Genomic DNA, 27,229 nt, shown 5'->3' with positions numbered 1-27,229 from the left:
AATGTAGGAGTGGAAGACCGATGTGGAATGGAAACTCGGCAGTAAGAAATCTCTTGATTGCTGCTGAGCACAGTAGTGCTTTTTCTGTGCGGAAGCCAACACGGTTACCAATATAGCACAAATGTGAGTAGTCTGTAAAGAATTAGAAATATTTGCATTCTAACAAAGGGAGGAAATTTAACTTTTTTTTTCACATTCCAAAAGAAATGTTTGAGACAAAACTCACTGGTGCAATGTTCAACTAAATCCTGAAGACCTACTGGCGATGTGCATTTAGAAAGGAATTTAACATGTATTAAGAATACGAAGTCAACTGTCAACAGCAGACAACTGGTTTTGTCTGCTGTCTGTACTTCTGCATATCCAATGACCTGTACGGCTGCTATTCATAGAAACATTGTAACATGTGGTTAAACCGCTCTCTTTTTTCAGTGGGCTTCTGTTCTCCGAATATATCAGCGATTATGTGTCCTCACTTCTAACTGGATGGGCATAAATCTGTTGAAGTCGCACCTGGTAGTAATGAGGAGTAGATTCCTTGGACTGTGATTCTTCGTGTACAGTTGGCAAACTCCAAGTGTGCAAAAATGTTTAAAATGAGCGAGCTAAGTTGCAAATAGGTAGAAATGCTGTACTTAAATGTTCCTAAAGCGCAGTTTTGGGATGTTGTACGCTTTTATTTTATTTATTTATTTATTTTAACCTCCACATCTCCCTCCCCGGCCTGCGGTCTCTTTAAATCCAAATCCAGTTGGAGGGGAGCTGCGCGTCCTCAGAAAGTTGTGTGGCCGCTGTGATTGCCCGCACTCAGTCTGATAAACAGCTGCTTACCATTTAGGGCGCTTCACAAAGTTTTCTCCAAACTCCTCCAATCGGGATTTTTTTTTTTTTTTGGTCCTTTTTTTTTGGTCCTTTTTTTTTTCGCCGTTCTGAGCCTGTGGATGTTCAGATATAGAAAGTCTGCACCGCTGGAAGCAAGTCTGGGATTCTAGGTTTGCGTAATGCTCAGACGTCCTCTGCTCAACATCTGGATTAACTATTTGGAGCCAGAGCTAACGGCCCTACACGAAACTCTTGACTGTATAGCCTGCTATCTTGATGGAAAGAATCCATTTTAGCCTACTCTGGAATTTAACTTGATGACCCGAGTTGGTGCTCGTAGATTATGTATTCTTTAAAATGGGTGCGAACAATGGAAAACAGTATGGAAGCGAGGGTAAGTGCTTCAAAAATTACTTTTAAACACATTTATGTGAATGCCACTTTAAAACTCGCTCTTTTTTTTATGCAAGTATATATGAAAAACTCCCTTTTTAGTGGGTAAAAGAGGGGCTGTGATATCATCGTCTGTGGCTTTTTTCTTTTGTGTCCTGGCCATCTAAAAATAGAAAATAATGCAGAGTTTCTTGGGTCTGTAGCTTCCTCGAGCTTGTCCCTAGACGTCAGTTAGCTAGCTTAAAACTAGCACCATCTCCTCGGAGTTGTGCACTATATTTAATCTCCTTTGTGCGTTTTCTGTTTTTATGCACACTTTAATTTACTCCACATGTCTTCGAGATGTTTGGGGTGTGTGCAGTTAAAGCTGGTGGCTACTTTTGCCTTGTATTTTATATTGGTTTTAGAGATGTCACATTTATTCATAAAAGATAAGAGTGACATCTGGCGGCGGTCGTTTTTAATCCCTTTGAAAAGCGGCCTGTTGTGTTAGAAAAGTCAAGTTTGAACAAAATTCGTGTTTTTCTTTTCTTATTCTCAAGGAAATTAACTCATCTCTGCCTTATTGTGTGTTTGCCTTCAGTTAAAAGCATATAAGTGAAAGAAAGCCAGTTTAATAGGATCTCAACATTGCATAACGACTCTGACTTAGCAAGTTCTTGTAGCCTTATCGTTTGTTTTTGAAGATAAAATCTATTCAGGTTTAGTGGAGGTGGTTCTCATAGATGTGGGCACTTAAGTCCAGCTTATCTTGATAAGAGCCAGTATCAGAGATTGCAGTCCACGACCCACAGCCTGGTGTTGTTTGATTTGGAGGCCATTTCATACATGCTAGTCAATTTCATGTTATTTTTTTGTGTAAAGTCAAAAGTGCACAAGACACAAACAGCTAAATACTGTGAATAATCTTTTCTTAAATGGATTCTCATTGAGACTGTACATCTCAAGTTCACTGATTTATTTTTGCTTCACTTCAGTTTTTATTTCAATTACAGTTAACTTTCCTGCAGATGCTGTAAAATGCTGTGTTTGGGCGGAGCCTCAGAAACTGGGGTTCACAGAGGACAAGTAGACATAATGCTTTTTTTTTTTTTCTTGCACAAGTGTTTAGACTTGGCAAAATAAAATAGCCACATATTAATATCAATGACTGACGAGACAAGAAAAATGTTGCATTGCATAGATTAAAAAGCACTTAGAGTACATCACACTTAACGGACAGACAAGTACAGAAAGCTGTTTCAGCTTACAGGAATGCAGCTCGAACCGTCTAAAAGATAACATTAGACCTTGTTTTTCATGACGTTACCACAATCAGAATCAGAATCTGTTCGCTCTCATAGAAAAATGCAGAAAAATCTCCAACATGTGGCATTAATGATCCAGGAATTTATCCCGCCTTTTGTCTGTTATCATCAAAAATAAAAACTTTGTGTTACGACCTATCTCTGCCGTGCAGGTCTCATGTGAGGTCTGATCTTCAGCATTACTTGTTCAGAAAAAAATTGTGGTCGGACTTTACCAAACACATTATTTCTACCTCAGAGCAGAAATGTTTGTATAAATAACATTCCAAGGAGCTCTCTTCCTAAGTCAATAGCTGCAGAGAAAAGGTTGGAATTCATGATGTTAAAAATAACACGTGGAGCAACTCCACCTAGGAATTTAGTCTGTTAAGGTACATGAACAGATTCTATCACAAGCTCAAGGCCTGTACTCAAGAGCTGAAGTTGAGTTGTCCTTGAGCTGTGCAGCAGTCAGAGAATACCCAGACTGAAGAACACCATACTGTGCAGTTAGTATCTAGCACAAAATAAACCAAACAGTTAAAAAATTGTGCTTTTTGTTGATTAAGATTTAAAGTCTTCAACATAAGAAGTGATATTAAAGTCTTTGACAGGCTCAAAATGAACAATCCTTACCTACGGTGCATACTTCCTTCTTAGTCCCATACTCTACTGATTTATCTATTTATATAATTTTCAAACTCAAGAACATCACTTCAGAAAATGTATCAGCCTTCACAGAACATACATATGCTAGTAATACAAACACTGATGTGTAAAATCAGTAGAATTCCCCTTTAACAGTAGATTTATGGTTCTGCATTAAATCTACACCGTAGGGGAGTTATAACCGCAAACCCTTCTATAACCCTACGCTGTAACTTATGCCATAACCTGACATGCAACTCCCTAGAAATGTAAATAGATGTTGCCTCAAGGCCCGTTCAGTAGTGCTGTTTCCTCCTATGCATTGCCAGCTTCTGCCGATCAACTGGAAGAGACAATCTCCACCGCCAGCTCAACGTTTTAGGGATGAGAGGATGCAGATGCAGAGGAACACCATGCATCCTGGCTGTGATGTCACCCACTTGCATAAGATATTTCTGTATAGATCCAATGCAGAATTAAAAATTAAGATTATACCTGATACCAGAATATACCAGAATAATAACTAATGTATTATTTGTTGTACAGCTAAAAATAACCCTTGCATCCTCAGTTTATAAATGGCTGCTTTTCCATCATGATATTAAAAAAACTTGTTGCACATTGTTCTGTAGGTTTTGCCAAAGTTATTGCAGAAAGTGTAAATTTCTGGCAGAAAAAAAGACACTGGGCTCCAGATTCTTTTCACCTGTTTTCAGTGCTATTTGTTGATTTATGTATCTGATATCCCAATATTTTCTTTTACAAAACATTAACGTATTTCCTAACATTTTTTAATGTAGTTCTTTTAGATACATGTTTACCATCTGCTTGATTTGGCTAAGATCAGATGGTTTATGCATTTGGGGAGTTAAAAACGTGTATTGTCAACTGAAGTTGCAGAGTGCCCTCTGGTGGACAAACTGTGCAATGTTAGCACACATAGAATGTTTGAAGGGTGTTTCTCCTGGCTCATCTTTACTTTTTAAATCTTCATTTATAAATGCTAGGCCCAATATATTAGCAAATACTTAATATTGACTGATAATATCAGCTGTTAGATAAATCAGTTTCCAGAGGAATTCTCCATAACAGTCTGTCAAACATGTATCTGAAGTCTTTAAATGTATTGGAGGGGTTGCACAAAATCTGATAGGCTTCCTCAAGTGATGCTGAGGTTGGGCTGAAAGCAGCGGGCAGACAAGCAGTGGATGTGGCAACCAGGGAATGTGGAGTATCAATAAAATTGGGTGATTTGTAGCAATGACAGAGCAAAGTGTGGTGTGTACACCTCTGAGTATAACAGGTGAAATGAACAAATGAATACAACTGACTGATATATGATGGTGATATCTACACAGCCAGAATCTGGAATGCCAATTAGCAACCAGCTGTCAACTACAAAGTGGTGTGAGATTAGCAAATTACTAATAGTAGTAATAGAGTTCTGTTTTGGGTAATGTAGGCACAGAATAAAAAAAACAAACAATATTTCTGGTTTTGCTGTGTTTTTTCCTTCTTTCGACCTTGGATCCCACAATGTCAGGAGAGTAACGTAAAATTAAGGTAGTATTGCATTGTTATCGCTTGATAGTATCTAAGACCATTGTCTTAACCCAAACTTTAGAATCCTGCAGTCCATTAGTCCACATCTGTTTTCAAGTGTGATTCCACAATTAATTACACACTGGTTGTAACTATGCAGCAACTATCAACCAGCACATTATATAAGCATAAGACAGGAAGCAGGAGCTTTTCTGAAACTTGTTTTTCAATGAAAGACAGAAAACAGTTATTGCCTTGCAGAGACCGACCCACATGCCAACCAAACAGCCCCTGCAGCCACGAGTTCCTCGCTCGCTAAAGAATTGTGTAACCGGCTAAATATCAAAATATATTTGCTTGCGTTAACTCAGCCTTTTATGCTCTGCTGGGAAAAGTGGTCTGACATTAACATCTGCAAGCTCTTCATGAATATCTGACTCATTTCTGTTGCCTGGGGGGAGCTTTAACAGATGTGTCAGCTCAGTGATGTCACCGCAAAGTGTCATTCATGTTCATACCATATCTGCTCCATTGGTTTTGTATTATTTTATAAGTAGCTGTGCGATCTTTCGTTGTTTCGTTGGGCTCATTATGCAGACAGGTTGCTTTTTTTTTTCTTCCGTCCCAAGTTTTTGAGAGTTTCTTCATATTTCGGGAACTGTCTTGTCTGTTTAGGTTACTGCGCTTGATGTGGGCGTGACTGTTTGGGAACACCTCCTTAGCCTGTCGTGCTGGGCGAAAGGCACATAGTTACTCTCAGGAAAGCCACAAAGCTGCATTTATGATCTGACAGAGGAATGAAACGCCATAAACAACTTCTCCACAGGCAGCCTGTAGTCACCATGGCAGTGAAGCCTATCGTACTTTGGGAACAGAGGCAGTCATGCAAAAGGATATACTTTTTTTCACTTTAGCACTCATAGACGAGTCGACTGTGTAGAAATTCAAAGTCGAAATCCTAGAACGAAAACGTAGAAATCACTTTGGTGTGGTGTTTGTGAGACAGTGCTGACTCGCTGCAGATGATACCATTCATTAATCTCTTTCTGTGTTTTGTCACTTGTCCTGTGTGGAAGTAAGGGCTGAAGGGGGGATTTTAGAAGACTTTATTCTTTTTCCAAATGTCAAAAACGGATACTAACTCAGACGAACCAGCAGATACTTTGTGCATGTGCCAAGGCTAACCATTCCTCCAAAACCGAGGAACATAAAAGTCATAAAAGCAGAGAGTGATGAGATTTATATTTCCCTACACTTTGTGCCTCCTTACTGTATAATATACATCATCAAAGTTTGAGTCCACCTTATCTTTAGCAAACATTCTTCAGGTATTAAACTGAAAATCAAAGTTTCGGGGGATTGCGGGCTATAAAATTGCCTCAAATGACTACAAATTTAATTAAAAAGGCAGTTTATTATCTTAACCTTGATATTTTATGTCCAAGCACTTTTGTTTTTCTTCCCTGCAGGTAAAGGGAGCTCAAGCATCTCCTCTGACATAAGTTCGAGCACAGATCACACACCAACTAAAGCTCCGAAGAATGTGGCTACCACTGAAGGTAAGGCATCTGGTGCTCATTAACCAAACTCCCCTCCCTACTTCTTCTTTCCCTCCTTTTCTTCTTCTTTTCCTCCTTCCAGCGCTCTTTTTCCTCCTCATCCACTTTCTGTGCTGCCTATTTTTGGAGAGAAACCTGTGTGTTCTTAGGATAACCTTAAATTGAAAACAAACTCACAGCTGCCATCAGAACCCAGAAACCAAAGGCATTTCTTGAGCTTTGTTTTAGAAGAAGGGGGGAAAAAAACACTTCTGGCTTCTCATTGTGGAAGAATGCTTATCTAAACTGTGGTCGTATCAGGCTCAAAGCGTTGCCAGGGCGGGTGGGAGGTGCATGCACTTGGGAGAGGTGGGCGAGAGGGATTTTGTTGGAGACAGTGAAGGTATGGGGAGTAAGAATGGAGAAGAGAGAGCTTCACCTTCTGCTCAGATCCTGCCCTTACTCCTCTCCGACTCTCTGACTCCCTCTCACCTCCTCAGCCTCCTGCTTGCCCAGGCAAGCGTCCAACTCTGCAAGAGTCACCATAGGAACTCTTTCAGGAGTGGATGTGTTACTAATGTAAACTGTGTGCTTACCCTAATGGTTTGGAAATACTTTTCAGCTGGCAGATACATCTTGAAGCCTGCTGTCAGCAGCTGTCTCGAACATTGATCCATCTGGTACAGTCGGAACAATTTGTCAGTCAAAAGAACAGAATATAACACCAAAAACATATTTTAGAAAATGTTTTCATGCATCAGTATTATAGTGCATTCCAAAAACACAGGTCCAGTAACCTTTAAGCCTATTTGCTCTACAGATTTTGGAAATTTAAAAAATTTTGGCGCACATGCTCTCAACTATCAAAACTTCAGTTATTTATTAATTATTGACTATTCATGATTAAATGTGTTCCTGACCACATAATGAGAAAGACTCGGAAATTTTGATGGAATTTAGAGGTGCCAGGAGGAAGACAGGCAAGGCGCTCTTTTCCATTGGACGATCTATATCATACACTTTTTCCACATTTTTTTTAAAGTGATGGATGACTGTATGCCAATTTTAAATGTATTTTCCCCTACTCTAAGACATCAGGTAAAAATACAGTAGTGCAAAAAACAAGGGACGAGAACACCGACGGTTTAAATGGGCTTTTTATTTTTTAATCGACGGGCCAGGGACCAGAATTATCTGATTTCCAGCCTTCTTGACCCAGACTGCTGACTGGCCGGTCAGCCACCCATGTGTCTGATTATAATTTGCTGGAAATGTCAGTACTGCTGTGCTGGTGCACAGACAAATAGTTGTGCACTCACAGCCACATGCTGCTAGCTCTTTGCTGTACCAGTACTACCGTGAAAATGCTTATCACAAGAAAAGCTAAAGCTACGCAAAGCTCAGAACAAGCCACAAGTCAGCAGCCTCAGTATGAGCAAAGCAGTTATGAAGATACTTATGGAGAAAAAAAAGGGTCGATATCCTCTAAATTTCTTGCAGCTGCTTCTGTTAAGTAGCATCTCTAGTTATTATGGCTAATGTGTTGCAGTGACCCATCATTTTTAGTTTGTGGTCTCCCACATGTTTAGGGACTACAGTGCTGTGATAGTGCTCTCTTTCCACAGTTCATCAGTACTCTTTATCCAGGTCGGGTATCTTCACAGCATCTTTGTCGCTATCATCGCGATGATTTGTAGACATCAGACTTCCACTGGTCAGAATGCGTTCAAAGATGATGACTCAGACAGTGAGAATAAGATGTAAAACCCCAGTGAAGTAATCACAAAGTCACTTGACAATTCTGATCAAAAGCTGATCAAAAGCTTTATCAAAATCCCCCACAAATACATTGTGGTCTCCCTACTGTTGTGTAGGAGACTTGACCAGTGAGTCATCGGCTGTTTTGCACGCTCATACACTTTTACAGTACACTCGCCCTTTTTCTCTCATGCATTGTCATCGCCAATCTTAAATTTGCTCTGGCATGCTAAATGTAGTATTCTTGTGGCTTTGCACTGCCCACAAGAAAACAAATACTAACTACAGCGTGTTTTTATAACTGTCACTCAGCTGGAGATTTTAAGGTGTTTCTCAGAGAAAAAAAAAAGGATCACAGGGGAAACCACACATCAGACAAACTCCTCAGGAGACATCAGATTTTGTGCAAAGTTTGTGCCAAGTAGTTTCACATCTTGCTTTAAAAATACACTGAGATGTACTTGTGAGAGTGCATTGTAGGAAGATAGATCACTCTTACTCATTCGGCTTCGCTGGAAATGCTGACGCATAAAGGTCCGTCCACCGAGCAGCTTCTGGAAGTTAATCCAGAGTACTTTGTGGAAATCGATAATTGTCCTGGATGTGTCTTCTCTGAGCACAACCTGTGCAGATAGAAATATATATATATATATAGAGAGAGTATAGGCCATAGCCAGTGGCTTCCAGACCATAATTCCCCCCCCTGTGTTATGACTGAAATTGTTATTTTTTTCTCCATGCTAAGTGGGAGTAATTACATGGTCTGGAACCGCTATGGCCACAGTCAAATCCCCCCTCCTTAGAAAGACACACGCATGAATGTGCATGCACATATACACATACGCGCACACACACACGGACCCACATCCACATGCTCATACACAGTGGCAGATTACACAGCCCTTCCCCACCTAGTCCTGTGGTCCACTAAACTAATCAGGAAGCAGTCTGGGCTGTTTCCCCACCACACACTGGGAGTATTCATATTAGGGCCTCCAGTGTCCCCATGCTGCAGTATGGTCACTGTTGCATTGATGTAGTTCCATTAGTTAGTTATTGTTTTGCTCTTTGTAAAACACCATAGTAACACAATGAAAGAGGAAAACATTGGTTATACAGGAACATTTATAGAGGTGTATAAATTTATAAAAGAGTGCAACCAAAAGACACCGAATGCTATGAGCTGGAATATTATTGTGATACCTTATGAGAGCAGATTAAAAGACTGTTAGAGGTCAGAGCATCTCTAATATTAACTTTGCAACATATTTCATAAATTTTATGCTCTGCCAGTAAGTGCCCAAATAAATTAAACCTATTTGAATTTAAATATAGAGTTTTCCACTTTTATTTGCCCTTTAACTAAACAGACTGCACCAGTCATGTGTTAATTCTTAAATATAGAGTAACAGACTAGATCTGTGGTGTAGTTGTTCCTGCCTCGCAGCAGTCCTGGTTGAAGCTCCTGGTCATCTGGTAGTATGCTCTCTCTGTGGCTGTTTGGATTTCCTCTGGGTGCTCTGGCTTCCTCCCACAGTCCAAAAGCAGGCTTGTTAGGCTAATTAGCAACTCTAAATTGGCTCTAAGTGTGAACGTGAAAGCGTGTGGCTGTCTGTCTCCCTGTGATGGGCTGGTGACCTCTCGTGCTGTTGTTACAAAGATTCCTTTCACTGTAGAAAAATGCATATTTCTGTTGAGACAGACATGATTGTTCTACCAGGCGGGCTACAGAAGGATGTTTTTTTATTACCCGTTGCAAGAACTAATTCAGTTGAAAGAACAGTTTTGTGTCAGGCTGTGAAGAGGTGAGATTTACTGCCAAACGGGTGACACAGAAAGAAACCAGCAGAATTGGATTTAAAAGGCTATTAAAAAACTACATTTTTGAGATGGTGTCTGACCAAATAGAGGAAATGATAAAAAAGCCTGGGGATATTGGCTGTGCACTTAAATGATAGATTGCTCATGCTGACATGATATTATGATTTTATGTTTTTTACTTTGTTTTATTTGTGTGCGTGGTGGAGTTTTGTAAAGATGTTTTATGTCTCTGTGTAAGTTGTTTATAGTGAACTGTCACAGTGTAAGTTTTTTTCCCCCTGTGGAAAAGAACAGCTGCTGCATTGATGTGGCTAATAGGGATCCTAATAAATGAAGCTAAACTAAACCCTATGACAGCTGTGATAGGCCACAGCCCTCTGGCTCCACCCATCTGCAGATGGATGAAAGGAGTATATATATGTCATTAAGTTGTGACTGAAAAATATTAGTCAGAAAATATAAAAATGTTCTAATCCAATCTAATGCTTGCTAACATTAGCTAACATAAGCTAGTTGTCATACAAGATAAAGTAAAGCCTTTAGCTATGGTAAATTTATATTACTACTATTTACTTATATGCTACTATGCTATGCTACTACTATTTATTTATATTAATACACCTGTTAACCCCTGATCTAATTATTAATCTAATTACCTAATCTAATTATTAATTTTAAAAATCTGTCTGCATGACCTTTTGGCCTTAAATTGTAGGAAATTAATGTATAAAATTAAAGAAAAAGTTCTCTTAGCTTGCTCCTCAGATTATCCTGTAACTAACCCCCCCCCCCCCCCCCCCCCAACATTCATTTCTATATTGGATAATGAAAAACAGGAGTTTTCCAGTTATCTAATTGTTTATTTGTTACTTAATTACTTTGGTGTAGTCTCAATGGTCATGTGGGAAGCCTTTATCAGGAAAAATTGAATTTGTATCAGTTTTTGTCCTTCACATTTTCCAAGGGTTTCCATGGGGACCAGATTGGAGTTGTTGCTGGGCTGATTATGGCTGCCCAGAACTTCCCTGCTTTGCACTATCTAGAGTACAAAGCAGATCCATGAATCTGGTTTTAACAATGATCTGTCCAAAAAAGAAAAGGAGTGAGGTTTTTAGAACAATACTTGTTGTTAGCTTACCATTAAAACAACCAAAGTTAACCTTACTAGAAACTTTGTATATGCACATGGAAAAGATGTATATATTAATTCACAACCAATGCTATGCAAGTTTGCATTCCTTTTTTAGATTTTTGAGGTGAATATTTTTCTCTTTAAACATTATTTTTCAAACGATACTGTCTGTTTTTACAGCCACTGTATGTCAGATCCAAACCAGAGACCCTGGAAATGAACGGCTGGAGACTGCACCAAGTCCCATAAGGGCTGTTTCATATTTCTCTAAACAAAAACTATTGCCATCGCAAGAATTTCAAATAGGTTGTAATCATCTCAAAAACTAATGAAAACCATATTACTGAATTATCGCCCAGCCATAATATCAGTATGCAAACGGAAAGTAGACTGGTGCCTGCCGTCTTTCAATGATCAGTCAAGTATTCCAACAAAACCAACATTAGGAAGTCACACTCATTCTTTTCTTGAAAACAAACTGAGCTGGGCAGTCATCTGGCAAGATTTTGCAATACGTCTCTGTTTTCAGTTATTATTTAGACAACTTTGTGGTGGCCTGACCCAGTTGAATCGCTTATTAGTTGCAGACTGAAAGGCACAGGCTTGGGACAGTAAATCCTTCCTGTGAGATGAAATTGAGTATCTCCCAGCAGGGGTTACACAGTGACCCAGTCTGGGCCTCAAGGGTTCGCTTTGGTACAGCTGGACGCCGGGTACCTTAGGAATGTGGCTCAGACATAGTAAGCGCTAAACAGACAGCACCCTGAGGTGTTCAGCCTACATGCTGTGACTCTTGAAGACCATTTTGATGTTGCTGTATCAGCTAGAGCCTTTGCCAAAGGTTTACCCAATGAAGTAGCACAGTTTCATTATGTAAAAACAGCCAATGTTTGGGGTCAGTTCCTTCACTCGTACATAATGGCACCAGGAAGGTGGCTCAGACACAGGAGAATGGTGGGAACAATGAACGTGCTGACTTCCTCTCTGTCTGCCAAGGACCAAAGAAACAGAGATAACAGTACCGAGGAAAAACCTAATCTGTCCTTCTATAGCACTTCCAACACTGTAGTACAAGGCTGTACTGTAAACACTTTGTAATTTATATGCTCTTAACTAGAGGGTTATCAAAAGCAATTTTTTTAGATGATATTTTGCTATAAATATCTACTTTCTGCATGACGTAAGTAAAGTTTCTATATGAGTTAATGCAAGAGTAAGACTAACACTGACTGGTTGGGGCTCTGTGTAGTTTTATATAGCAATGGAGCAAGGTGACGGGTTAAAAATAAGACTAAAACTAGAACTGAAAAGCATAAAAACTAAAACTAAAACAATAAAATCCTGTCTGGAAACAACCTGAAAATACAACGAATTGGAAAAAAACAAGTCAAAATGAAATAAAACATAAAAAAACTGCTATTTAAGATGCACTACTAGATTTTTCTCACAAAGACACACTTAAACCGAAAGCTTTAGTGTACGTGGGAGGTTTGTATATGGACACCGATCCTGTGGCAAGTATGCCAGATAGATGCATTGTGTCAGCACAATGACTCACTTCACATCTTTCTATCTTTAGGCTATCTGTGTAATGCACTAGTCATATGCTCCAATGTAGCATATAAAGCATTACAAACTAATAATCCCCCTTTTTGTGGGTCGAATGCCGTGTCGGGGTCACATTTGCAGTCTAAACAGCTTCACTCCTGTCTCCAACAAGTTAATATTTTTGCTCTCCCTGGAGCAAAAGATCCCTCACACTTCATCTATAAACTAACTCTGCATACTGTTGGCCCATTTCCTTGTGTTTGCTCAGCCAGATATATAGTGTTTCCCTGTTGATTGTTGCCAGATCCTGCAGAGAGATGTCCGTAAGTGTCGCTGACTTAGGGGCATTTTTACAACAAAAATGAGATTTAAGGTGTTAGCCTCCTTTTATTTTTTTATAGCCTCCTCTCAAACATCACATCTGTTTTTTAACGGAAGATATTTAACTACTGTCTATTAAAGGAAATACTAATGCACAGAAATTCACCACCTCAACAAGTATCTGCACCTTTTTTACTGTCCTAAATTAGGACACAAAACAGCTGCCTGCAGTTATCCAAGGGCATTTTTAACAAGCCTATAGCGATTGCAATAAGAAATATCATTGGTTTGCATTTAATCCTTGTTGGAAATAGTTTAGTAAAGATAGAACACAGTGAGGAACAGAATGCCAATGCTATTCTGCCCAGATTTTCTCCATCAGCTGTCTTCACTCCTACCCCTTCCTTTCTACCACTCCACAAGCCAGGAAATCTGAGCGAAAAAGCACAGAACAAGGCTCCAAAAGAAAAACAAGTGAAAGCAGTTTACAGAAGAAGAAGAAGAAGAAGAAGGAGGAGGAGGAGGGGGAAGTCAGTTCATAACTCTTCTGTGATTACGACTTGGTCTTCTCTTTCTCTGCTGAGAGGGAGGAAGTGCTGGCCCTTCTGTTTTGAATGTGCTTGCCATTTTCTTCAACAGGGGTCACGTTTATCAGGTCTACTACAGGAGCACATTTGACAGGAGTTGGGAAAGATGCCACCTGGAAGAAACACATGCTCGCTTCCTGTAAGATTTTGGCTCGCGAGCGATGTTTTCACTATGATCCACCTGGGTATTTGGGCTTTTATGTGGCAATATGACCGCGATTGTGGAACAGCTGAACTGACACATTGGACTTCCCCTCCCCTCATTTCACTCTGTGGTTTGTTTCGTTACGTAAGCAGGGAAGCGTCAGTTGTGGCTGAAGCTCCAGCGTTACAAAAATGAGAGGAACATTGCTGTGGAGACTGTTCCACCCTCGGGGAGTCTTTCTTTTATTAATCGTGTTTTATGTAACTATGTAACATCGCAAATGCAAAAACAACTAAACATCTTCTTTATCTGAAGCATTTGGGTCTAGAAATACACTTGTCACCATCATAGGAGGAAAAATATTAGCTCAGAATTTTGGCCTGAATGATGATCTGTACAGCCTTAGGCCTAAAACAAAGCAACTGATGAAAACGTTTTTATGAGAGATTGCTGAAAATATTGTACAAAATTATTGGAAGTTTGATACTACAAGGCCAGAAAATAGCTTTGCAAAGTCATTTTTCATTATTTGCACAAAAATTAGATTTACCAGAAACATGCTAGCTAGTCACAGTTAAACTCTTAGGAAAGTGTTTACTGAGGTCACAGGTAAATCTAAAGTAGCAGAATATGAATTGACCTCTGTAAAAACTTTCCAGTAGTTGTACATCGTTTGGGGTCATGAATAATTAGGCCTATCTTCTAAATCAGCGGTCCCCAACGAGTCGTTTGGTACCGGGCTGCGAGAGTTGAGACTCGGGTGTGAAATGTATGGTTTTCAGGGTTTTTATCGGTTTTTAGCGTTATTTTGTTATCGTTTTTTTTTTTTTCATTAACTCGGTTTTCCTGGATCTGGAAAAGCGCTATACAAATACAGGCCATTTACCATTTACCATATCTGGACCATCAGGTGTGTATTACAAAGAAACACCATTCCTTCTGATTCAGGGAGTAATTGAAAGTAAAAAGCAAGGAAAACAAAGACTGTTAAAGCAGTAGTACTGGAGAGAGCCCTGCTGTTGACAGGTGTGTTAACTCAAGCTAATCATCTTCATGCTGTAGCTACAGATTTAGCATATGGACAAAAGAGAGATGTTAATCCTGTCATCCAGTACTGTTTCCAGAAGTATTTTGTGGTAAAATAAATTGTGTTTTTATTATTTTTTCTCCTTAAATGCACTTGTCAGCTTTTTCCATGAGTTGGGTATCCAGGACTTTGATGTGAAACAACCTCTTTCAGAAGTTCAACCAAGCCCTTTTCTGTCAGGGGTTTATAACCAAAGAGTCCAGGCACTTCCCTTGTTCTATTGCTTTAACCACATGACATCATTACATTTGCTCCTCATCACAACCAAATCAAACATTTGGCCAAGCATTCACTTTTCCATTTGTGTCAGATGTGCTCTGTGTAGCTACGTTACCCTCCTCGGTCGTTTGACATGACTTACAGTCACGTTGCACTCTAACCCCACTCACACACTCTGCCAAAATGGTGAAACTGTCCATAAAAGAGAAATCATGCACACGACTCCCCAAACTTGGTCACCCCAACCTTGACATCCCAATTTAACGACCTTTAAAAAGAAAAATTACATCATCTTGAATTTCAATTATTTGCCAAAAGCCAGATCATCTTTGAATTGGGCCAAATCACTCGTGGACTGCAAACTTTCATCTGCATTCTGGAAAATTTGCGCACACACAAGAGCTAATTTTTGAAGAAGTGAGTTCGCGTTCGAATCTGGCTGTAGAATATCTGAGCGTCTGCTGTCCTCCTCTACTGAGGATTTATAAAGTGACGAGAGCAGGGTATGGAAACGTTTAAGGGGCTTTAATAGGTGGAAAAACTCCCTTGAGGAAATTAGTCGCATTGTGGGGAAAAACGTGTTATAGTTCTTGGCATATGTACTTGCCAAATCTGTTGCAGCAAAATCTTCAAAAAAAAAATAAAGAGAGAAAAATGCAAAGAAAGAATCTCAAGACTGAGTGAGTGTGAGAAAAGCTGCCGTCCAGAAGCATAGGTGGGTTGGGGGTTGTGCCGAGTGAAGAAGTCTATTTCCTGTCCGAGTGTGCGCATTGTGAAAGAACCAGCAGCCCCATTGTCTTTCAGATTGCGCAGTGACGTAAGAACTTCCTGTAGTGAAGGCTTTGCTGATAGCCCAGCCGCCACACTGTACAGTAATATCAACTTCCATGTATTCAATAAAATCTGAGACAGACCCAGATGTTTTTCATCCGAGCAGTCCTCTCTCTCAGTTGGATGTTTCCTTTTTTAAAGAAAAGAACTAGAGCACATGCCCCTTTAGTGCTGATAAATCAATAGCATTTTTTTCAGTCAACTCTCTGCTGCCTGGTTGTTTTTTATTAGCTGATACTTCTTCTTGGCGTGTTACTCCTCTTGAATTAATTTTGGTTTGATTTCCTGACTTATGGGTAGAAAATGAGCTTCTTTTTATTCCCTCACACTTCTGGCAGGGAGGAGCCCAGTGAAAGCTTACAGAGCAGGAGCATGTCACACGGCTAATGTCACTGAGGTAATGCATTGCTCTGTTCTGCCAGATGCAGCAGTAATAATCCTGAGAGCCCCAGACAGGGTCTTAGCAGAGCTTCACGGCACTGCAAGATCCTGAGTAGAATCCCTATAGCTTTAGTTTATGACCAGACTGCGTCAAAGTCTGGATTGACCCTGCCCGTGCACTTGTCTTTGTCTCTGGTAAAGTCTGCAGGCTCTTTTGCCAATTTATCTTCCCTCTTTCCTTCCCCACTGCTCCTGCTTTCTTTTTGAAAGCCTTCAGCTGATTTCCTCAAATCTGTTTTTGTGTGCTACTTTAAAGAAAAATATTAATCAGGATTTTGTTATTAAGTCGACCTCACTCCAAATAGCCAGCTGCGCCTCTTCATCATCCAGGCACGGTGTCTTTTCAGTGATCATTCCGATTGATTTACATTAAACTTCTGGTATCAAAGCACAGTCCAGATGTGCTTTAGAAGTGAAGCTGAGCTGACGTTAATGAGATCCTGCTGCGGCACTGCCATGGATCAGCACAGATTTGGGTATTTGTGGCAAATGATTTCAGCCAAGTATGCCATGCTGTGGCTATATGTGCATTCAAAATGCATGAGTTTCTCTTTCATTTCATTACTGTGCAGTTGTTCTTTGCCCAGGGTAAAGACCAGATGTTCCACTGTTCTCTGATTTCTTAAACTAAATTGAATCTTCCACCATCTGCACTTGCAGTGACTTCAAGAGAACTTTAACAGCTGCATAGTATTTGTTCTGCTAATGATAGGCTTGCAATGATACAGAGATATAAAACACGACACTACTGGTTAACTCGTAAAGCTGCAACTGGAAGTTACAGGAAAGTTTATTCTTGCAAGTTGCAAGTAAACCTTCTGAAGAGATCCACGTTTTCTAGAGACCTTCTGCTGTTTCAGATGGACCTTATTAGAGGAAAGTTTTTCTTGTTGTCATAGCGAAGAATATTTTGACATGTGAGCCCAGTAGCTGTTATAATTTTCTCCATAACACTTTTAGGACTTCTCATCCATGTTGGCTTATGCATAAAGCTCATTCTTGACCTCTTTGAAAGGAAGATTACAAAACAGTTCCATCTTAAGGTCCACTAATGAGTGTGTTGAAAGCTCCAGGCTGGCTTCACCTAGCAAGGGAAATATAAGCTGTGATTGTTGTTAATGTTCTGACTGAGGGATTTCTGAAAAAAATTAAAATGTACAGCTCTGCTATCACTTTCGAGATAAATGAAGACAGAAAACTAAACAGCAGTGACGTTTGTAGGGTTACTGAAGTTGGGCTAGCTGGTATATAATGGTGTGCTACCTGGTGGCTAGCTACACAGCTATGGTTAGCACAATATGAACACATTAGCACAGTAAAGCTGAAGCCATTCGGTAAAAGTTATTCGAGGGTGTTTCTGATGGTTAGGGACAAATGCAATCGCATGACAGGATGCTGTAAACGGACCAAACTTCAGTCAGGAGAACAACTGCAATAAGGGTTGATATGTCATCACTTAAAGACCGGATAGGAAAGTGGCAGAGTGTCCTCTGGTGGACAGACTATGCACTATCAACACTCATGGTTGAAGGGTGTCTCTTTTTTACTTTTAAAGTTTTCTTTTTTCTTTACTTTCATTTCTTTTTAAGTTTTCATTTATCTGTCATTTTTAAATTGGTCTCGATATATCAGCAAACAGTTAATATATCGACCCCATCAGGCTCTAACTTTCAATGTTTTCATTCCACAAGTTTTTGTATAGCAAATTCCGCCTGATGGGCTTTCAAACTATGTGCTTGACTGACCATTCAAGTGCTTTCATGTTGTTTCTTTTATTTGTGTTTGTATTCGCAAACCCCTAACATTTGAAAGTATGAAGAATATGTGTTGCAAATGCATTGCATGAACTGCATGAATCCCTCAGAAGACAAGAAGTACAAGGGGATCTTGTGATACTTTGTAATTCAGGTACCAGATGGATGTGAAAAATGTTTAGAGGAAAATGAAGGAAAATATCAGAAATGAGATCATTCGAGTCTTCAGTGATACCCGGATAAACAAGATCCTCACTCAGCTGAAAAACATAGACAACTGTAACACCTGGATTTCCTTAAAGTAATCCAGATGCTAGCTATCCAGAATCATGCACAGTTAAGCAACTGCGAAGCTGACTTCACTTAACTTTTCCCACCAGCTGTTTGAAACTGTGTCTCAGATTAAAGGGGTTGGGTGTAGCCTGGACTTGGAGTGCTCTTCTGATCAGTGACACATGTAATTACGCAATTTGGAAGTTGCTCCTTAGCCAGTGGCAGATGAGTTGCATGCTGAATCTATCGCATTAGCTAGGATTTGGACAATAAAGCGGTGCCTCATTCATCCATCAAAACTAATGATTCACAAAATGTGTCTATGTAATGCCTGCACACAGCTTCATGGAAAATCTGATTTTCTCCTGGATGCTGTGATGTTTTCATCGCAAGACTTGCACATATACATTTTTTTTCACATCACAAGATTTACTACAGTATCAGGATATTTTTCATTCCCATTATTAAGTGAAACTTCACTTTTTTGGAAGATAGTTAAACATATTTTCACATTTATAGAGTTTTGTGCTGCATGGTGTGGGGTTGCAGCCAAATTATGCAAAAAAAAAATAACAGTCACTAGGTATTGTGGGAATGTTGTACAGCACTACTATTGTTGAGACATATTTGGACAGCTGTGTGAAATTCAAAATAGATGAGGTGTTTGTAACGACGTCAGACCATTAAATCCTTTGCATTAAGCTAAAAAATGAATTGTTATTGGAGAAATCTATTGGCCGAGAAAAGGTACAAGTCCTCAAGAGAATAGTCCTGCATATTTTAATCATAGATGGACCACCCACAAGAATGTGATGCATTATAACCAAAATGAGGTGGACTCTATCCCACAAGAATAAAAAAAAAAAAAAAAAGCCCAACATGTGAAAAGTTTTGATGCATTCTCTTCATCTGGCCAGGATTTGGATTTGAATGAGAATTTTAAAGCACACAAGAGGCAGTTTAAAAAGCAGGATTCGAGGACATGTTCCCCAGAGGATGAATCTGTGGATGTCATCAGAAGTGAGATGGGAAGCAGATTGAGCAGAAGCTCTGGTATCTACATCTGAAATACGACTGTAAGGACGGTGTCACTGCCCACCTCTCCCAGCGCACAAATCCACATGGCAGACAGGATGCTGTCTATTTGTCATGTACTGCACATGCTGACACACTGTGCAGAAGCAGATGATTGACTTACCCTTTCATTTTAACCAACATAGTTCAGTTCACACGACTGGGAGTTTAAATATAGATTGTAGATTGCAGACAGTGTTAACATGGAAATCACCTTTTTGTCAATAGTCTGTTGAAGTACAACAATCGTACAGGTCACGACCTCACCACTTACCTGCAGACTTTGCAAGTTTATTTTTGACCAAAATATTGTCTCAGATCCTGCAGATAGCTGTGAGCCCGTCTGTGACGTATTGGGTGTTGTATGACTGTTGGTATTATTTTGACCTTTTGATAATTCTGCTCAGTAATCTCCATAATGTGAATTACTAATAAATGAGGTCCTGATATTGATCTTACAGACATACTGGGCTTTCTTAAATAAACTCAGTTACTCAGAGTTTGTCTTGGACCAGTAGTTTCGGATTTTGAAATACGAGACTCCACCTCAGTAGTAGACGGACCCTTTAGAAAATAGTTAATGAATGTTTGGGTGTTAGAAGTATGAGTCTATAACCACACACTGCTAATTCACGAGCTCCTACAAAAGGCTCCTAGAAAAGTTCTTGTAGAAGAAAAGGGGACATTTGTGCTCTTCTTCTTGGGCCCAATGTTTGTAAAGAGAATTCATTCAAATGTAGCTTTTGTAAGACAACCAGTCACCACATATCTTAGGAAATTAGCTCCACGGTGTTGTCTAAATACTGGCAACCTCTTCAGGGTGTAACCTCTCACCCACTAAGTGCTGAGATAGGATCCAGGATGGATGGATGGATGAATGTTGAGACAGCTGGAATTTGCTTCCTGAAGAAATAGTGCCGAATTCTATGCACTTGCGTCCTCTGCTTTGTCATTAATTACAAATTTTTGGGCATTCAGGTGGTTCACAAGTTTGAATGTTTATAGCCTAGAAAATTTACAAACCATTAATCAGCTGCATCAAAGCAGATAAACTAAAGGTAAAATGTCTGAACTTCTGAAAAAATGTTTAAAAAAACATTTCGTTGGAATAAAAATGGCATATTAGCAAGATAAGAAATTCTCTCTTTATCCCACTGGTGGGAAATTTCTACATCGAAAAAAAGCCTACATTCAATTTTTTACCGTTCTTTAGACTCGCTTAAGACTAAAGTGCTTCATTTTCATGAGGTAAGCTCATCAAAGAGTCTCCCAAAAAGCTCTGATGTTGATGGAAGCATAAATCAGAGCTGGCTTGACACCTAAACAAATCGTAAACAACTGGCTACTCAGTAGCTTTTGCTTACTCTACCCTAAACAGGAAAAAGCATGGATAAAGGCAGGAACATTTGAACAGCCCAGAAAGCTTTAAGTGGATTTCTGCTGTTAAAAGGCAAAAAATCTCATCTTGTTATAGTAACAACCTTTGTCCAAAACTGAGACATCGTCTTTTAAACAAATTATTGGGAAGCAATCTTTGTGACGCGATTCATTCTAGCTTGCCTTTTTCACCACATACTGTTACTTTTTAGGTCAATCAGATTAGTACTAATGGTTGGACAGCTGTGGGTGACATCATACTAGTGACTTCTTGGAATGTTTTTAGTGATGACTATCAGTCCACCTAAAATCCTCAAGATTGTAAAGAATAGATTGGAGGGTTGCAGACTTCATCAGAGGAGAGCGCTCAGTGTCCCAGTGCGACAGTTCGACCCCGGGAATCAGATTCAGCGCCCTGGCTGACAAAGGATTCTGTCGTCTCACGCTAGAGTGATGGGATCCAGCCTCGTCTTCTCACAGCTGCATCTTCAGACACGGCAGCAATCAGTGCACATCTGTCAGGGCCTCAGTGTTTACACAGGGCTAACCATATATTGTCAGACCAGGCACCAAACTCCTCATCTGCTTTGCTTTGAAGCCGCAGAGTTAATCTGATGAAGAGGAACTGTGTGTGCTGCCCAAACGCCTGGCAGATAAATGTGACACACTTTTTTCCAAAAACATCCCAAAACCTGATAATAGGATCCATGGAAACGCCTCTTCACTGATGATAAAAGCTTGTGTAGTACTGTAACTGTGGATTCCAAGTTTCTCGACCAGTTTTTCCAACTTTTTATCTGTTTATTCTTATTCTGTTTATTCTGATAATAGCTAGCAAATGTAGAATGCAGTACATCACTTCCCTCTAATCAAGCAAGGTTTCATATACAGTACTAATGATATTCCTTTTCTTTACATATGAAGGTATAATGGCTGCCATTAGTGCTACTGGAACTATATCAAGTGTTATTTGGTTTTTGGGAGACTCTATAAAAGCATGAAGATGTCATTACTGTTAGTTAGAGAGTTTGGGGAACAAAACAGAAGGCCATGTGTTAGAAAAAAAATGAAGAAACGTCTGGATTGTACCAAATATCACTGTGAAAAACTGAAAACGCTATGCCCAGATGAACAGAATCAACCTTTATATATTATATCTTGAATGCACTCTTCAAACCAGGACTAGTAGATTCGGAGACCTTAAAACCTCAATCGATGTCATAATCTGATTACAGTAGAATTATTAGGTCTCAACAAGAGATTGTGAGGCAGCGTTGGGATCGTTACTCAAGAAAAGTGAAGTACACATTACTTGTTATTGTAATGCAGTACATCACGTAATTACTCACCAGAGAAAGTAATTTGTTACACTGTTACTTTCTCATTAGTGCATAATATGATACTTCAAACGCCCCCTTACATATTTACCAGTTAACAACATAAACCTTTAGTCTGCCGAACCACACACTGATACAAATCCTTTTCCTAATAAAGACACACATATTATTGTTCTCGTACTTTTCACATATGACCACAAAGCCGACAACAAGACAAAGATAAAAAACGGCTAAGAGACAGACCCCACTATCACTCCTCAGTGCATCCGATGCATCAGATAAAAATAATGTCCATATCACCACGCCTCAGAAGCTGTATCGCTGTATGACTCTACAATTTTCCTCCTCTCGCCCACTAAAATCAGATAATTGTAGCGCAAGTGCACACACAAGAAGAAAACACGCAGATAACAGATGGGTTTTAGCACAAGTAACGACATAATTGTAACTGCAATGTAACATGACTGTGTTACTGAAAAATATCACGACGCGTTACACAAACGAGAAAACAGAAGATATCAGGTGTCTCCCACAAATTTCAGATAAGAAGACTGGAAATCGTTGGAAACACGTCATTATCACAGACAGAAATACCTGGAAACACTGAAAACAAATCATGCTTTTTTTCTATTTTCTCAAATTTTATTTTGCATTTTATATTTATTTACTTTTTTACATTTTTTTTAACATCTTTTTGATACCTAAGCGCCTTCTCTAACATTCACACAAACACTCGGGGTTCAGCATTTGGCCCAAAAATACTTGGACATGCAGACTGGAGTAAACAGGGATCAAACCACTGACCTCTTGATTGGTAAATGACCCGCTCTACCTCCTGAGAACATAACAGCCACACCAACAAAACAGGAACAACCAGTTAATGAGTCATTCATTAGTAATGTTCTAACTCAATAACTCCTTACCCGTCTAGAAGATAATGACTTCCAGAAATTGTGAGTCATTAGGTTGCCATTATTTCATAATTATCTGTAAATCAACAGGACTCCCCACTTTCTGCATGAGTCATTCCTGATTAATTGCAAAAGTTGAACGTCACAAAACAGTAACTTCTCATTTCTTTAACATTAGCTACTCTTTTTGTGTTACTTACTTACAGTTACTTTGTAGTTACACATTACATACCAGTGCCTTCAGTTTTTGTCTCCTAAGTGTAATTAATTACTTTTATTAACTTTACTTGAACAATTATCTACTGTAATGTCCTGGATTGAGATTATAAAGGGACTGATTAACTTAACTTCAGCTTGTTGTTGACTCTTTCAATTAACTATACAATTATTTGAGTCCCTTATTGTAAGGCGGTATCGCAAAGGGGAAATCCCTTTTTGGTTGGTCCACCTAACAGCTCAAATATTAGCTTAAAAAGCCAAAAGATTCATTTAAAAGTAAAACTTAAAAAAAACAAAACAGAAGAATTATTCTGTCTCATTTTGTTTTGTTTTATTGTTTTTATTCAGGTTTAGATTCCAGCACAAGAACACTGAGCACCCCGAGCCCGGGATTGATTCTGCCTTCCAAGTCCTCCTCCCTCTCCTCACCTGCTCTCTCCAGCAACGGCCACGAGACCAACTCCTCGTCCTCGTCTTCTGCCCCCGCTGAGACGGTCGCTGTGATCCACCCTCAGCCCGGCACTCACACTCGCTCCAGACAGTCGAAAACCCACCACTACGCCCCCATCGATCTCCTCCCTGACCACACCCTCCTGCAGATCTTCTCCCACCTTTCGACCAACCAGCTGTGCCGCTGCGCACGCGTTTGCCGCCGCTGGTACAACTTGGCTTGGGACCCCAGGCTGTGGAGCACTATCCAGCTAACAGGAGAGCTGCTTCATGCCGACCGTGCCATCAGGGTCCTCACCCACCGGCTCTGCCAAGACACCCCGAACATTTGTCTGACCCTGGAGACGGTGGTGGTCAATGGCTGCAAGAGGCTCACTGACCGGGGGCTGCACGTGGTGGCCCAGTGCTGCCCCGAGCTACGCCGCCTGGAGGTTGCCGGCTGTTATAACATCTCTAATGAGGCCGTGTTTGAAGTGGTATCCCGCTGTCCCAACCTGGAACACCTAAACCTCTCGGGTAAAAAGAAACAGACAAGTCATATTGAGTAAAAAGCAAATAACCCCATCTGACTTTAATTAGAATCTTTGGGCAAGCTCTAAGTCTTAAGGAGTGGCCACTACTTGACATCATGCACATGTGTGGATTTGCCTCAAAGAACTTCTCCTTTCAGTCCTTTTTTAGTGATTTCTTGTAAAGCTGGTAGAATCATTAGAGGAGCAGGAGAAGCTCTTCCAACCTTAAGTCCCCATGTGGGAGAAGAAAGGCTTTCTTTAGCTGAAAGCAGAGCTTACCTCAACATGGGTAAGAGGAGCGGTCTGCTGCTTTCATTAAGGAAGTGACACAAATAACATTGACTGGAGCAGAGCGAGGTCTGCACTATTAGCAGCAGGAAGGAAGCTCTTTGTAGTAAAAGGAAAAATAAGCCCTTTTCAAAGTGTTAAAGACACCAGACTTTGATTGAATTGGCCTTTTTGGTCTCTAAAAACGACCGCACTTGTGTTTTCTTTGTCTGCGCTCACATTTTCATTCTTCTGCTTGATTGGCTGTAATCTAACACAGCAGGTTTTTACTCTGGCGCCATCAAGTGGCGACTCAATTAACATCAGCTTTTAAGAGTCAGTGTTGGGCTACTGTACCGCCTCCCTCTGTCATTGTAGGCTGTACACAAATAGCCTTGAAAGTGCAGCAGATGGTAATAGGAGGCCTGATAAGAGAATTTAATTGGTTTATAATTTCTTTCTTGCTGTCCCACAATAAGAGATAAGAACTTTTAAAATCATTTTTACATAGACAGAGAGAAAATGCTTCTTTTCTTACTCTTGGATTGCATTATAACATAAAATCCATGTGCATACATACATGTGAGCTCTGCATTAACACCTGTTCTTTCAACATCAACAGCGAGACTCTCTTTAATGGAAAAAAATCACCTCTGCTTCCTTTCCCTCCAGGCTGCTCCAAGGTGACATGCATCAGCCTAACCCAAGAGGCCTCACTCCAGCTGTCTCCATTGCACGGCCAGCAGATCTCCATCCACTACCTGGACATGACCGATTGCTTTTCCCTCGAGGACGAGGGCTTGCGAACTATCGCCTCCCACTGCCCTCGCCTGACTCATCTGTATTTGCGGCGATGCACCAGACTAACAGATGAAGCTTTGCGCCATTTGGCTCTCCACTGCCCTTCAGTGAGGGAGCTGAGCCTCAGTGACTGCCGCTTGGTGGGGGATTTCGGCCTCCGGGAAGTCGCCCGCCTAGAGGGTTGCCTGCGCTACTTAAGCGTGGCCCACTGTACCCGCATTACAGATGTAGGCATGCGCTATGTGGCTCGCTACTGCCCGAGACTGCGCTACTTGAATGCGAGGGGCTGCGAGGGGCTCACGGATCACGGCCTGAGTCACTTGGCCAGGAGCTGCCCCAGACTCAAGTCTCTGGATGTCGGTAAATGCCCGCTGGTGTCGGACAGCGGGCTGGAGCAGCTAGCCATGTACTGCCAAGGCCTGAGGCGAGTCAGTCTCAGAGCCTGCGAAAGTGTAACAGGCAGAGGACTCAAAGCTCTGGCGGCCAACTGCTGCGAGCTGCAGCTGCTCAACGTGCAGGACTGCGAGGTGTCACCGGAGGCTCTGCGGTTCGTCAGACGCCACTGTCGGCGCTGCGTCATCGAGCACACAAACCCCGCTTTCTACTGAGACGGGGAGTTCTTGGACTGGTCTTCTGACAAGTGGATGTTCTAATATTCCTGCTATGGTGTTGGCAGAGTTCAGCGGCTGATGTGTCAGAGCTAGTTGAAAACCGGCGTGCAATACTGGCCAGAATTTGTCTTTTTAAATTCGCTTGATGGCTGTTAATGCTATCCTTTGAAAATACTTCCACAGAATGTATTTAACATATTTATCTATACAAAAAGGCAGAAAAGTACAGTATTACTCCCCCCCCCAACATCACAGTTTGCAATGTAATAACATGCTACAACACTGAGCACTGGGTACAGCTGTGTTACAGTTTAAAAGTATTGTAATATCTATTTTATTTTAAGTCATTGTCACCTTTAGGCCCTGAAACATAATCATTGTAATAATTTCTACAGCTATTCTTGAACAACAAGTATCTCTTGATCCTAAACCACTGAGAATGTAGCAGCAGCTAAGCAGATCTGGTGATTTAGACTATAGTCAGTTTCACTTTCTTTGTGTTGTGTGCATACGCACTTTATGCATTTGCGCTGACAATCACTTCAACTGAGCTCAAACTCTTATATTTAGCATTTTGCCACATGCATTTGTGTTAGTTAAATGTCACGAGTAAAGCAAACAGTGTTTCCAAAAAGGCCGGGATACAATAAAATGTAAATAAAATGCAAATCATAGAAAGTATGTTTAATTGTGCAAGGATGACATTCAGTTTAATCACAGAGCCATGCTGTAATATGTGCAGGATGTGGTTTGGGCCTCTCTTGAATATCATTACTGATGCCTCCACAGAAAGCTTAAGTCGGACATCCCACATGGATTCCAGCTCCTTTTAAACTTTGCTGGATGGTTCCTCAGTTCTTTAGCCCAGAGAAAGTATCCAGAAATCTGGCATGTTGGCTGTTATGTAATCTCAATAATGAAATCCTCCAGTTCTTTGCATTTTTTTATATTCCTTACTGCTGTTGTTAAACAGTTCAAGTAGATCTCTATCTAGTCTTTTTTACGAGTGGTTAAAAACTCTCTTTACTTCTGAAAGACTCTCCAAGATGCTCTTTTGGTAATGAACCTAATTAGCTGTGTGCATGCGGTCAAAAATAAATAAATAAGAGGAGTGGAGAGGTTCTGGATGCTGAGGCAGACAGGTAAGGTAACATCCAGAGCACACAGAACATGTGGAAACATGAGGGACGGTAACCATCTATGCAGGAGGAGCAAGATCTAAGATCTAAGCAAGAGGAATCCAGAAACCATGAACTGCAAGGAGCATTAACGTTTAAACACAGACAGGAGGAACCATGTTGTCTTTGTACCAGTCTAACTGCAATGTGGAGTTTAAATGCGTAGCAAATCAATGCACAATGTTTTTGTTTACATTTTGCAAAAGTAGTACTGACTTTTTTTTGGAAAGCACGTTTGCTCCTGAGAGGGGCTTTTACTGAAAAATAGGAATGGGATCAGTGTTGAAAATAAACAAGAACACATTGCTGCTATAACTGTGCCAATAAATTTCATGTAAAAATCCAC

At 40.3% G+C, this 27,229-nt stretch overlaps 1 protein-coding gene across 1 annotated transcript; it reads left to right on the top strand.

Moving 5' to 3' along the window:
- Positions 1-538: 538 nt before the first annotated feature.
- Positions 539-27,229, top strand: LOC113029256 (F-box/LRR-repeat protein 7). Its single transcript, XM_026180032.1, has 4 exons — positions 539-1,216; positions 6,161-6,250; positions 23,413-24,030; positions 24,966-27,229. Exons 1-4 carry the CDS (start codon positions 1,180-1,182, stop codon positions 25,700-25,702), a joined length of 1,482 nt encoding a protein of 493 aa, XP_026035817.1. The 5' UTR covers positions 539-1,179; the 3' UTR covers positions 25,703-27,229.

This window comes from Astatotilapia calliptera, chromosome 9 (assembly GCF_900246225.1).
Source record: "Astatotilapia calliptera chromosome 9, fAstCal1.2, whole genome shotgun sequence".
NCBI classification, from domain to species: domain Eukaryota; kingdom Metazoa; phylum Chordata; class Actinopteri; order Cichliformes; family Cichlidae; genus Astatotilapia; species Astatotilapia calliptera.
The sequence above is the reverse complement of the archived record's forward strand: the minus strand, read 5'-3'. Positions and strand labels throughout refer to the sequence as shown.